Source organism: Lepisosteus oculatus, chromosome 12 (assembly GCF_040954835.1).
Source record: "Lepisosteus oculatus isolate fLepOcu1 chromosome 12, fLepOcu1.hap2, whole genome shotgun sequence".
In the NCBI taxonomy this organism is placed as follows: Eukaryota; Metazoa; Chordata; class Actinopteri; order Semionotiformes; family Lepisosteidae; genus Lepisosteus; species Lepisosteus oculatus.
The window spans coordinates 26,800,448-26,815,108 of NC_090707.1; the positions used below are offsets into that span (position 1 = coordinate 26,800,448).

Here is a 14,661-nt window from a genome sequence, read left to right on the forward strand (position 1 = left end):
TAAGATAAATATAGTTTTTGGATTTGTATAAAATTAGTTGAAAGAAGAGTTGAAATATATGAGGACAGTACAGTCCCACAGTGGTTAGCATTTGTGCTTTGTACTGCTAAGTTTCAATTAAAGGGGTGATTCCTCATTGGTAATTAAGTAGATTTATTTAAATGGCTTGAAACCAGATATCGCTAAAATGCTGTAGATTCAGAATTGTGACCTGGTTAACACTACTGTGACATTTGCTGAACTGGCTAACTCTGCCGACAGATTGAGAGAAATATGTACGCTTAGGTGTGCGCATTTCAAATGGGGTGGATACCACAGAAAGTGGATAAATCTCAGAACCTAAATAGACAGGGTGACCAGGGGAGATCTCCGGTGTGCAATTATTGTGAAAAAAACAAGTAATTTTAGAGCGCATGCCGGATGAAGAAAGCAGTGGCTCAGCTGTCAGGGAAGGACAGAAAAATTAATTTCTCAGCTAAGAGATTTGGCTGAGGAGGATAAACGGTCTTTGAAAGATCTGTTAAACAAGAGAGCTCCCTTGTAGCCTCCCTAAGTCTGTCCCAGTCCATTGAGCAAAATGATTTAAAATTAAAATGTATAGTACTACTAATGGGGTATCTGCTTCTCTGTTATGGGATACAGGAGCACAACAGTCATGCTTGTCTCATTTCATTGGTGTACAGTATATGGCAAGATGGCGGGAGGTGACTGGAGTGGGAGGGGGGGGCAGCGAGTTGTACTTTTGGAAACAAAATATGTTAACTTTGATGCCCTGCAGCATTTACAAGGAATTACTTTAACTATACAGAACTGTCTATCACATGGCTCTGAGATAGCACTTACATGAACTACCTCAACTGACCTCTGTGATCATTCAGTGTCAATGATATTCTGATTGTTTCCCCCGATGAGGAAACCATACACATTAATATTGTTCATTTATTTTTAAGCTTTCATGGATAAAACATCCATCAGAAAAATGGTCTTCATTATTGAATGAGTGAACGAATGACTTGGAATAAGACTTTCAGGAACTAAGACCATGATGGAGGAACTGGCAAAACCCAAATTTAAGTATGTACATATTCCTTATTAACACAACACTGTTACAGAAGCTAGCCTCATCCCACTGGTTGGGCTCATTACAGGCCAAGCTCTGTACATACAGTAAACTCATATTTTCATGCACTGACTTCATAATCATTCTGTTACATTTTCCCTGCGCTCTTCACTGTTTCTGTTTTGTCTCACTTTTTCACACTTTGCAGCATTTCAACAACTCACTATTTTTCTCTCCTTCAAAAGTATCACACATTCTGGCCAGCCTATGTCTTCGGCACACTGTACTGTCAGAGAGTCAGGATTGGACTGGCAAACCCTACTTCTCTTCTGGTACTTTACATTCCCTCTTTCCAGTTGTATATTAATACCTCTGTGGCATTCATGGACCAGCAATGTTGCAGGCTCTGTGGCTGCTCACAACTTGTTTTTCATAAATGGCTGCACCTCTGTAGCTCAGGCATACATGCAGCATTTGTCAGAGTAGTACAACAAACCCATTAAGTAGCACTGCTCAAAGCTGTAATGCATCAAAACACTAAATACCTATAGCTGTGGGTTCTTAAAGTGTAGTAGCTGATGACCTCACAAACACCAACAAAGAGGAAAAGGAAGAGGGTTACATCAAGTCTGTTGGAGACTCAGGAATGCTGCATGTGAGATATTCTGCAGAGACACTGCATCAGCAACAATAAGTTGACTCCTTGGAATCAAGGTTGCTAATATCTTCCAAATAGTTTGCAGGCTCTTAGAAAGGAAAGGTGATGACCCTGTTCTAATTGTCTATGTTGGGATGTCATTGTTCAAGTAAACTATATCTTTATACCTATTACACTCCTAGAATACTTTTAACTTTCCATTGTTTTTCTCACCTACTTCTATTTTACATTTGTATTTTTAAATAACAGCAATCCCTTTTATCTGATGAACTACTACTACTTTTACATTTTTTACTATTGTAAAACATTATTTGAATTATTTTTACCTATAATATAACATTTTTTCCTTTTTATTATTATGGTTCCTATTTTTAATACAGTTGTTGAGCTGCATAAGATGTTCAGTTCTCTCTTTCACCGGATTTGTATCTTAGACCTTAGTTACATTTCCATCATCTCGCTGCCAGAGGGAGCCCCACACTCTGGTTGCTGGTCTAGCTGCACAGCAGAGGCACAGACCAAGCAGTCGCCTGTAGCAAATCCTTAATCACCTAGGGTACCTAGGGGCTGCAAGCCTCCCCTCCTCAGGCCAATATAAACTCTGTTCTCAGGCCTTGAGGTGCTCAGTGTTGTTTACCTCTGCTTTGAACTCTAGATTTTGACTCTCCTGAGTTTTCTTCCTGTTCTTGTTTTTTTTTCCTCCTTGTCTTAATTCCTTTACATGTTTAGGCCAGTCCTTGTTTTTCTCTGTGCCTCATATTTTGTTTAATCTCCCCGGACTACATATCTGCTTCTGGACTTTGGCCTGTTTCTAGACTTTTGTATTGTGTTTTATTATAGTGTTACAAATTTGGGGTTCCAAAAATGGTGAAAATCAGGATTTGACCAAGCGGTTTAGTCAGTAAGTGAAATAATTATTTATAACCCCCAACTTGTAAGTGATTTCCAACAATATACCCGAGCAGTTGGTAAGAATTACAGACACATGAATTCTTTGTTCTCTGGCACAGCTTTGGTGAGAAGAGTAATAATCCAAGCAGACGTGGTTAAACAAATATGCATTAATGATCACAAACACAAACTTCAATACACACAATAAAACATACAACACACAAGTTACTCTATGTACAGTATTCACAAACAAGGTGTTTCAAAGGCCTAACATTCTGGTCACCCAGAAAACCCCAAACTGCTACAAAGCATTAAACTCATAATGCCTACAGAGGCCATATAAGAGCTGATCTGCCTTCAAACTAAATACTGTAACGCTTACGGCCGACAGGCACTGTTTAAGAGCCGGCGTACCGGAGCAGGTGATGTCACCGCCCTTCCCTGTGATAGCAGGACTACAGCTACTGGGCTGTGTAGAGATCTCTCTTTAGCTCACGGGGCTAGGTCGCTGCAGAGAGACGTGAAAGTCCCGGGTTCGAGCCCCGGATGGTGCAGGGGCCGAACAGATGCGGCAAGGGCGCCCGCCTGAGCCCCCGTTGCGTTGCATTGGTGTCAGAAGCGGGGTGGGATAGCCCTTCGCCGGGGATGGCGATTTAAGCGGGGGAGAGTGTAACGCTTACGGCCGACAAGCACTGTGTGTAAGAGCCGGCGTACCAGAGCGGGTGATGTCACCGCCCTTCCCTGTGATAGCAGGACCACAGCTACTGGGCTGTGGAGAGATCTCTCTTTAGCTCACGGGGCTAGGTCGCTGCAGAGAGACACGGAAGTCCCGGGTTCGAGTCTCCAGTCGGGATGGGGCCGACCAGATGCGGCAAGGGCGCCTGCCTGAGCCCCCGTTGCGTTACATTGGTGTCAGAGCGGGGTGGGATAGCCCTTCGCCGGGGACGGCGATTTAAGCGGGGAAGAGTGTAACGCTTACGGCCGACAAGCACTGTGTGTAATAGCCGGCGTACCAGAGCGGGTGACGTCACCGCCCTTCCCTGTGATAGCAGGACCACAGCTACTGGGCTGTAGAGAGATCTCTCTTAAGCTCACGGGGCTAGGTCGCTGCAGAGAGACGTGGAAGTCCCGGGTTCGAGCCCCCAGTCGGGATGGGGCCAACCAGATGCAGCAAGGGCACCCGCCTGAGCCCCCGTTGCGTTACAATACAATGCAACCTGCAGTTAAATCTCTCTCTCTGCACCCCGGATGCCACAAAATAAATGGGAGCCTATATCTCTGCCCATAAAAATGCACCCTAAGCAGGAAAGACATTTCTAACTGAGGTATCTTTTACCCAGAAGACCCAGGCTCCCTAAAATCACGTGCTGTATAGCAAGGTTCAAAAGTGTTCTTCAATGGGGACATGACTTCCTCTTTGCAGGGCATGCATGTACTTTGGACTTTATCTCCAGACATTTCTGATGACATTATCAAGACTGATGTCTTTGAGTACATTAAGGCCTGTCCCACCTGTACCAGGACCAAGTCTCCCCGCCAACATAGGGCAGGTCTAGTCCAACACCTCCCGGTACCCTAGAGACCTTGGTCACACATATCAGTAGACTTCCTCGCAGACCTTCCCAAGAGCCAGGTTAACTCTGTTGTTATGCTGGTAGTGGACAGGTTCTCTAAAAATGCTCCTCGCCTTACCATCTGCCCGGGAGATGGCTGACATCTTCACCTGTTGTGTTTTCCGACTCCATGGTATTCCTAAGGATATGGTCTCGGATAGGGGTCCACAGTTTGAGTATTTTTTTTGGAAAGCCTTCTGCAAAGCCCTTGGAACATCAGTCTCTCTCAATTCGGGTTATCACCCAGAAGCCAACAGGCAAACCAAGAGGATTAATCAGGACCTACTGACCTACCTACGGGCCTACGTATCGCCTTCTCAGAATAATTGGGCTTCTTTACTTCCCTGGGCTGAATATACCCACATCTCCCTCTACTCCTCTTCTACCGGCATGTCCCCATTCCAATGCTCCTTAGGATATCAACCCTCACTCATTCCTAGCCACACCCTGAGTCTGATACTCCTTTGGTTCAACAGTACATCTCCATTCAGAAGCTCTGGTAGAAGGCCTGGCTTACCCTCCTGAAGACTGCTCGCGGTTATAAATCAACAACAGACCGCCATAGAAGACCCTTTTCCTAGGCTTAGAAAAGGGCAGTTCATCTGGCTGTCAACCCAGAACGTCCTCCTGCAACAGCCGTCTTACAAACTAGGTCCCTGCTTCGTTGGTCCTTTCTGGGTGGTTTTCTAGGTAACCCCAGTCTCCTACCGTCTTGCCCTCCCTGCTGTACTCCACATCCATCCCACGTTCCACATCTCCCTTCTCAAACCTTCTCACAGATGCTCACTATCCAAACCACAACCCCGCCTGCCCCCTCCACGGTTCCATTGGAGGTTCTACTTTACTGTTAATAAGATTTTGGACTCCTGCTCATTCAGGGGATCGCGACAATACCTAGTTGACTGGCTGGGATACGGACCTGAAGAGAGATCCTGCATTCTTGGAAGGCACATCCTAGACAACTCTCATCCAGGACGTCCATTGCTGTACAGCGTCAGAACCCGCCCCTGAAGGGAGGGGGTACTGTCACAAATCGCACTCATTCCCACGCGCAGCGAGCACTCACGCCTTAATTAAGCCCACACACCTTTCCTATTTAAATCCTCTCTTCACAACTTCCCCTCCCGCGCTATTGAGGACTGCTCGAGAAGAGCTTCTACTAGAGACGTACTATTTGTTCCTTCCTCAGTTATAGACTCTTTGCTTATGGCCCCCTGACTTCCCTTCGCCTAGCAATTTGGATACCTAATTTTACTATTCAACTCTCCGGCTATGCACAGGGTTCAGTCTAAATACCTTTTGACAACGACTGACACAAACTTTATCTAAAATCCAAAAGGTAAATTTCAGTCACCTAACAATAGTCTATTGCAGTGGTTCTCAGACTTTTCGGACCAAGTACCACCCCTGATCAAACCAAAGCAAAGACCTGGGTTCGAGCAAATGCAGTGAGGCACGAATTAGGGTGGGAACGGCGAGGGCACAAGCCCTAGAACCCAAATCCGTAACAATAACTAAAGGACAGACAATGAAATGTGGGCTATTTCGAAGTCGCAAATGTGAGATAAAAAGTTGTAATTGCAAGATACAAAGTCGGAATTCTGAGATATAAAGTCACAATTGCGAGATATAGTTGGAATTCTGCGACACTTAGTTGTGTGCTCACAAGATTGCCAGTGTTCCTAAACCATGCACATTCTGCTACCTCCCTATTTGTTGAAGATAACATTTTTAAATATAATTTAAAAAAAAGTTTAAAAACCTCAGAAAAGTTATTACCATAGTATTGAGCTACGTCAGAAGTGGCAGAAGAGGGCTATATAAACTGGAAGTTTTGTACCGGCACTTTGAACAATACTTCGGTTTTGTTGTTCCTTGTGGGAACAAGACTTCGGTTTTAGTGTTCCTTGCATGCAATAAAACTCATCTGTTTAACTTCATCTCGGGATCCAAAACTTAATTTTCTGTTACAACAATTATGACTTTCTTTTTTCTTTCCCGGGGGGCTTGATTTTTTTGTATTTTATTATTGGTGTGCAGTTGACATGATCCTGTAGACCTTTAATTTAAAGCTAATGTATTAATAATTACTAATTACTTTCAGATCATTTTGTTGTTTTACTGTATTTATGTATTTAATAAAAATGGAGACAGGAAAAGTTGAGCACAAATATCTTTTGTCTATCAGTGATTATAAAAACATTAATAATATGAGAAATATGAGAAAATGAATGAATAATGAATGGTTCCCAGGTGATATAAATACATACCATATGCTACAAAAGCAGAAAAGGCACATGATTTATCTTTTCTTTTAATCAAATAATTCTTTGAAAGACAAACTGTTCACTGAGAGAACATTTTATTTAAAATCATTACAATCAAACAAGCTGGTACAAATAGATTTCCATTAAAAATACAGCGTGATTGAAATAGATATTAAGAATTCTAACTTTCATTATCATTCTTACATAAAACATAAAATTAAAAAGGAAAACAATATTAAAAATCAAAAAGATGAAGCATTGTGATCTAGTGATCTGATTTCCTTCATCAGTTTTAAAGAGAGAGTGACATTATTATCTGTTGACAGTATTTATTTACTTAGAATACATTCTTCAAAAGTATTAATTAGACAAGAATACAATGTCTTAATCTCAATGGTTAAATCAGGTTACTAGCAGTTTTATCACAACATATTTATTACATTTCTTACATCCGTGTTTCCATTTACTGTAAGTCTTGGGACCCTATAGAAATACCTAAAATATTTCGCTAAATTATTGAATGTAACAAGTGCTAAAAGCCTTTTTTTGACATTGCTAAAATATATTTTTGTAGGCTGTAATATTTACTAGTTCTTCCATATAAAACAAAACTACAGTGCTGTTACAGTGTGTAAATACATGTAAATGTCTGCTTAAAGCTAAACAAAGACCATAAAAAATAAGTAAAATCCATTCAATAAGTGACACAATGAAAAAGGTAAACTTAACCAATAATATTTAATACGTCATACACATCAAAAAATGGAAGGGTCAGTAACAGACAATTTGTCAGATTTCCTTTACATTTTGAATTTGGCATGAATTTAATATATAACAGGATTAAAGGAGGTCAGAAATCATTTTAAAGCCTGTTTAGTATACTCTAAAGATTTTGCTTATTGATTGGTACAGTTGTATTGTACTGTATTGTATTAATACAGTTATATACTACCCCAAAAATGAAACTGCATGGCAGATTTATTAACACATCACATAATATTGGTGATTCATACTTTGTATGAGTTTAAATATTACACGTCATAAATTATTGAACGACATATGTAAAATGTATACCCATTTTCTCTTTGGAACATATGTAATAATATTTAATAAGAAACATTAATCATTTGTCCTGTACACAGTGATGCCAAAATTACAGGTCCAGCCATTCAGAATGTGTGCCAGATACTGCATCACTTTGCAGGGTGCATGCTCCAACACACTGTAACGTGGAATACGGTAATACTACTAGCTATATAAATATATTTAGATCCTTAAATTAATATTATTATTAATTTCTTTAGTTACACAAATACCTATTATATTCCCTATCAAGCAGATTCTAAAATATACATGTTTGTTACTGCAAAATGACAGCAATTACTCATAGAGAAGGTTAAAACATTATAGCTTTTTCTAAAGTATATAAACGTAATATAGTGAGAACAAGCATGTTGAAACTTTTCCAAAATAACCACATTAACTAACCAGGTTAAAGACTTTGATGCATAAAATATTTATGAAAAAAGTGGAATACTGCTGTGTACTTTTTATTTAAGCTACCAGTACCAGCCATATACAGTGTGTATAATATATTTATAAATTAATATCATTTATGACATTCAGAGACAGTTATTTTTATGCTCAGCTACCAAAATTTCCCTTTAGTTGTAAAATTCCATATTAATATTCCATATTGAGCACTTAAACTTGCACAGTACAGAGATTAAATGAAGCAATCATTTCACTAACATCTAATGCACCACCAAAAGTGCCACCTGTCGATGAACTTTGGCCAGCGAATCACATGCCGCAGTAAAGTACAGCCCCAATAACATGTTACAGGGATTTCATGCGCATTCTGAATGGCTACATCTGTATAAAACCATGTATGTAGTCAAGCACTGAGTGTGACTCAAGCTGAAATGTCCTAATAAGCTTTTACAAATCACTTAAAAAACACAGAAAAGCAATTTACGTGTACTGTACCAATTACTCTGTCGTGGTTGTGGAAGGGGACAGGCATGATTACAGTTCTGTAGTTGTCAAGGCACATCATCCACTCAGAAATGACTTAATGGAAACTTAACAGCAGTACAATACAAAGACAATATTCTTAGTGCACTTATTATTGCTTCATGCAGGTCATGGTCTTGTACTACTAAAAAAAAAGTGATCACTCCCACACTGCAAATCATTTAAAAGTTTTTGCATAAGCCACAGATTTGTCAGTTTTGTCTCCAATCTCCAATCATAACATATATGGGATGAAACAAAGTTGTGTCTTCGCTGCCTAATGAACCCATCACAGACACTTCTGGACTTGACCAGGGAGCTGGCAAACATTAGAAATAACATTCACCAGGAATTGTACATTCATTTGATAGCTAGTTGCATGGTTCATTCTGAAGACAATCATTGGGTTGTACAGTCTAAAACTGTACATAGTGTTCTAAATGAGGCCTTACTAGTGCATTATACAAGTTAACATTCTTTGATTTTAATTCAAAAAGTACATTTACTCATTATTAATATTTGCACTATTAGGGATTGTAATTACATGTACTCGTTTTATTGTACATCTTATCTCTTATACCATACCATCTTATAAAAATCCAAATTGCCACATGCACAATTTCTTTTGGGGGCAGTATATAAAATGGATAATGTTTTTTGATTTGGAGAAAAAAACTATGTTAAATTGTTAGATTACTGTGAATAGTATGATGCTTTTTTATTGATAGCCTATATTGTTTATAGCACAGAAAAAAAATCGCGGTAAAGTTACCATCACAATTCTGTATTCAACCACAAACAAATATTTCTAGTTCTAGCATAACTGAATATTAAATTTGTAACCTATTTATTTCTATATATGCAGTCCTTTAAGATCTGAGAATTTAGAGTTTTTAGTGAAAAAGTCAGTACTTTTTTACCAGAATTGTAGAAATAGTATGGAGCTTGCCAAAGGATACATCTATACATCTTCTGATATTGTGAGTATTCATATTACCATGAGGATTATGGCGAGCTCATCTGCAATAAAAAAATAGAGGATGTTCACTATTAAGAGCGTCCAGGAGGTTGTGTTAGAAACATGAAGTTATACTGTACCTGTTACTTGCTTTAGAATTTGAAGAGGTTTAGGCTGACCACATTATGATATGACAAACTAGAGAAAAATAACTTTTTACACGAGTCAAGAATAAAGTAGCTCAAAGATAGGAATAAGTTAGTCACTGATCTTCAACAAGTGAAATGTACTTCATACCACCCAGACACTAGCGGAAATCAATCAACCCTTCCACACTGAATAGCCTGACAAGCAGGAATCTGGTTAGGGATGTCACTATGAACACAAAATAACGATTTGCAAAATAGGTCTATGACTGTGATTGGAGTCAGTATTGATAAGCAAAATGTATCAATCCCTACACAAAGCTGGCTACACAATGTGGCAGAATGATTTATGATGAGACAAAAAAATAAACTTGTGATCTAAATGTTAAAATGTGTACACTTCTGTCTCAAGCTAAATACAGCACCTTATCTGGTCAACACCATCCCAACTGTCAAACATGACATTAGCAGGATTATGTTAAGGGAAATACTTCTTATCAGCAGGGACCGGGAAACATGTCAGGATTGAGAGTAAATATATGGTTCACAATATAGGCGAATCCTAGAAGAAAAATTGCTTTTATCAAACCTGGGTTGGAAATTAACATTGCAACAGAATAGTAACTATAAGCACAAGCCCAAAGCAACTGAGGAGTGGTTTGACAGCATTAATGTCCTTGAGTGGTCCACTCAAAGTCATGACTGGAATAGATAACTTATGATGAGACTTGAAGAATGCATTCTATCAATCATGCCCAACAAACTTGTCAGAACTGGGGAAACTGCTAGGAATAAAGATAAAAAATTACACCATGCGTAAAGCTGCTAGAGACAAGTTGTCAGATGTATTTTCATTAAATACTTACCCCAGGGTGCTTAACACTTAAAATGCAATCAATAAATTACAGTTTTTATAATATTCTTTGAATGTTTGCCAACATTCATCTTTCTTCACTTATAAAAGGTTTTGATCATTACAGTTTTGAATAAAAGTTCATTTGAAAAATATACTGAGAAACTATTTTGCATTTGTTCTAAGAACGCCTGATAACTATTGCAAGGCACTATACAACGCCTATAAAAGTATTCACCCCCCTTGGACTTTTTCATATTTTATTTTTACAGCATGGAACCACGATGCATTTAACTGAGAATTTGTTCCACTCATCAACACAAAGTACTCTATTAAGTCAAAGTGGAAAATAATCCAGAATTTTTACTAAATAAATTAAAAATTAAAACAGAAAATAATCAAGTATATAATATCAAGTAAGTTTAAGTGTGTGGACCTCAAGATGGTGATGCCAGAGGTCCTAGTGTGCCATTATGGGAAGATAAAGGAAAAGAAGGGAAGAACAAACCAAGTAGGGTCAACCGAGTGGAGGAATTCCCAGGCCTTTGATTGGGCCTACAGCAAGACTACAAATAATAAGAAGGATAATTTAAAGAATGCTGAGATGAATCAACTGCTTCAGGAGTGCACTAAATGGAAACATTTCAGATGTTATTCCCCCAGATACTCACACAGAGCAGAGAAACTCATAACAAATTCACGTTTTAAGATATTCTCAGTTAGACTATCACAGAGACATTAAACCTAAATGATAAATGAGGCAGGGGAGTCTCAAAGAACAATAAAGGCATAGTGTGAGCAGTACTAAAAACCTCTCTGGAAAAAAAGCCATGCTGATTTTTTAGAGAACTGTGTCATAATAGAAGAAGTGTAAAATGCGAAGATGACTGTCTCTCAAAGCCACCCACAGGATTCGGGTGGCACAGTGGAACAGTGCTTAGCATTGCTTCTCTTGCAGCGCCAAGGCCCTGGGTTCAATACCTAGAGTGCTATCTGTGTGGATTTTGCATGGTATTGTATGTTTGCATGGGTTTCTTCTGGGTGCTCTGGGTTCCTCCCACAGTCCAAAGACATGCTGGTGGGTTAAAAGGCTTATGTATAAAATGGTGTGAGTGTGTGTATGTTTATGTCTGTCTGTGACCTGTCTGGTGTCCTGCTCAGGTTATATCCCACTTTGTGACCAATGCTTTCCAGAATAGCCTTCAGGCCAAGGTGCCCTTGAACTGACCCAGTTATTGAAAGGGTTTTGCTGATGGGTTAGGGCTTTTGTTTTACTATACTATACACAAAGGAGCACCTGTTTTTTCTTTTCTGTTGCATTTTGTTTTCCTGGTCTTCAGAAAGAATCATCTCTTTTTATTTTTTCATAATTTGTTATGCTGCAAAATCAAATAGACATAAATTTATGTGGAATATTTTGTTACTGATATACACAAATTACACTATAATGTCAAAGTGGAATGAAACTTCTGAAAGTTTTTACATATAATTTAAAACAAAACACTATAATGTCACTATAATGTCAGTATTCACCCCCATGCTATAATGCAAGGAAGTTAGATATACCTGGGCTTCACCAGTCCACCTCCGGTAAGTTGTTTGACATGATTTCAAATGAAATCCATCTATATAAGGTATATCAGTTCACAGTGCATGTCAAAGCAGAAACTCTGCCATGAAGTACAACTCCATGATAGAATTCTGAGGAAGCACAGTTCTGAGGAGGAGTACAATGTAAGGTGTTGAAAATTCCCAGTACAGCCAGATCCATCATTAGGAAAGGCAAAGAATATGGAATCAGCTAGATTAAAAGATTGTGGTTCACCGACACTCCTCACCCGGCTTGACAGAGCTGGGGAAAATCTGCAGGGAAGAATAAGTGAAAATCCCCAGATTTTCATCGTAAATGGTGTTTACACAAAGTATTGACTTTGGGGCTTGGGTATTACAGTAAATAAGATATTTCTATTTTTAACTTTTCATACATTTTTGCTCCATCCAGCCATTTTCTAACTTCTTCCAATTCAGGGTCGAGGGAGAGCTGGAGACAATCCTAGCAAACAATGGGTATACCCTGGACGGAACACCAGTCCATCGCAGGGTAGACACACATAAACTTACACCTAAGGCCAATTTTCCCTAAGCAAATTTACCTACCAGGATAGTTATAGACTTTGGGAAGAAACACACACAAACATCGGGAGAACATACAAACTCCATACAGGTAGCACCCCAGGTCCAGAATTGGAACCTGGGCTCCAGCTCTGCGAGGCAGCAATGCTAGCCACTTCACCACCATGCTGCTTAATGTTTTTATGCAATAAAAATATTTTTTGCTGTTTTAAATTGTTTTAAATGTTGTGTGAACAAAGGGGAAAAATAATTTCAATGCATTAAAAATTCTGATTGTAACACGAAAATATTTGGAATGTTCAGGAAGTGAATACTTTTTGAGGTATTGTAAAGTACACTGGCAGTGTATATGAAAGATCCCATTACGGCTTATCCAATCCTAGTGTTTTACAATTGGATATTCTGGAACAATGACTGAGACAATTTTCCACCACCATCATTCAGGCATCTGTTGATTGACTTTGTAGTGGTAAAATAGTGCTGCACTCCTCCTTCTGAATTCTACATGCTATTAGACGTGGTGTATACAGGCTGTACTGGATGCACATACACACTGGACACACCCTATTAAGTGAATTTACATTGTTGTTTCCAATTTACATGTAGTTGTTTTGGTTACCTTCACCAATCTCTTTCCAAGTTTTAAATAAATATAGGACTGTTATTGCTTGATTTAGAAACATAAGAAAACTTACAGCAGTCTCAATTTCCAAAGGGCTAAGTTGTTGGTTCAGTATATCAAACATTCCAGGTGACATGGGTAACTCTAGAGACGAGGATGGAGCAGAGGCAGTATTTGTACTGAAATAAAAACATGACCAGCATTATTTAAATGCTTTTTAGACAATATACAGCAAAACAACGGAAAAGTCTGAATTTTAAAATCCACTCACAACTGGGAGACTGGAATCAAATGTGAAGTAATATACTGGGATGCTGTAAGAAAAGACACAAAAAGTCATCTGATTCTTGGAACAGCCTGATATCATAATGCTAATAGCTATTAACGAACACTTCTTTAATACCAAAAAATGACTATTGTTCTGTTAAAATAGTTTTTCTGTGACCAGAAGAGTCAGATTTTGGAAACATATTACTTAAACACCTTGATTTTTGTTCTCAATGTTCTAATGTTATCATTTTATACAGTCACATTTTTAAGATTGTGTTAATAAATGCGTAAAGAAAATTATATATAAAATTTCTTGCTACCACCATTTGTGCTTAATATAAAAGTACAATAAATGTAATTACCTACCTTTGCTTTGTTGACTGTTGTAATGTTTTCCAAATGCTTCATCTTTAGGAATGCCTGGATAAAGGAATTTAAGTGGGTTTTCTGGGACGAGCCCATCCACTATAACTTTATAGTCTCTAATAATATCTGCAAAAGGAAGTGCACTGAGGCGGCTTTTGGTGTACGGCTCCACAGAATGGAACTTCACTTCTCCTACAATATAAAAATGCATTGTTATCACTACACTGTAATTTACACATAAAAAATATCTGCTGGTTCTCAGAAGCTAAACAAGGGTGGAGGCAGCTCTATGAGAAGTTTCTCTGTATAAAACAAAACTGAAGATAAAAGTTACAGACAAGCTTAACAAAAGGAAACAAAGCAAAAAGGGTTTGCTTCAGAGATACTATATGCATGTGTGACCAATTGAAACAATACAAAAACAGATTATTTAAAAATGCCATTAAATTTGTTTACTTATAGAAGAAATATGTGTCCATATTTTAGCTATTGTCTGCTTTTGTAGTAATGGGAATACTTGATTAGAGCATTTTCAGTACTGCATATTCTCGATTATCTAACAGGTATGCCAAACCATGCTTCTGCTCAGACCAGTCCAGTTTTTAGGTCACTCTATATCAATCACCTTTTTAATTAGAAAATGTGTAATTTACTGATTAATTTAAGAAAATAATCTGTTCAATAAAGGAACTTTGGTCATTAAGGAATCAGGGGTCTTCAGTTTTATTCTTCCAATGATCTCTACTTAATTTAAAAAAAAAACACTGCCTATTAAGCTCATCACAGATAAATTATTCAGGTGGGTAGT

The 14,661-nt window shown here is 38.4% G+C and overlaps 1 protein-coding gene across 1 annotated transcript in view; it reads right to left on the reverse strand.

The window, feature by feature from the left end:
• Positions 1-6,567: 6,567 nt before the first annotated feature.
• Positions 6,568-14,661, reverse strand: part of stat4 (signal transducer and activator of transcription 4) — a 132,126-nt gene continuing 124,032 nt past the window's right edge. The window contains exons 21-24 of the mRNA XM_015359317.2: positions 13,854-14,045; positions 13,489-13,531; positions 13,291-13,396; positions 6,568-9,525 (exon numbers count right to left, since the gene is read on the reverse strand). Of these exons, the coding sequence (XP_015214803.1) occupies positions 9,511-9,525; positions 13,291-13,396; positions 13,489-13,531; positions 13,854-14,045 (356 nt within the window). The 3' untranslated portion in view covers positions 6,568-9,510. The remainder of the gene's footprint in view (positions 9,526-13,290; positions 13,397-13,488; positions 13,532-13,853; positions 14,046-14,661) is intronic.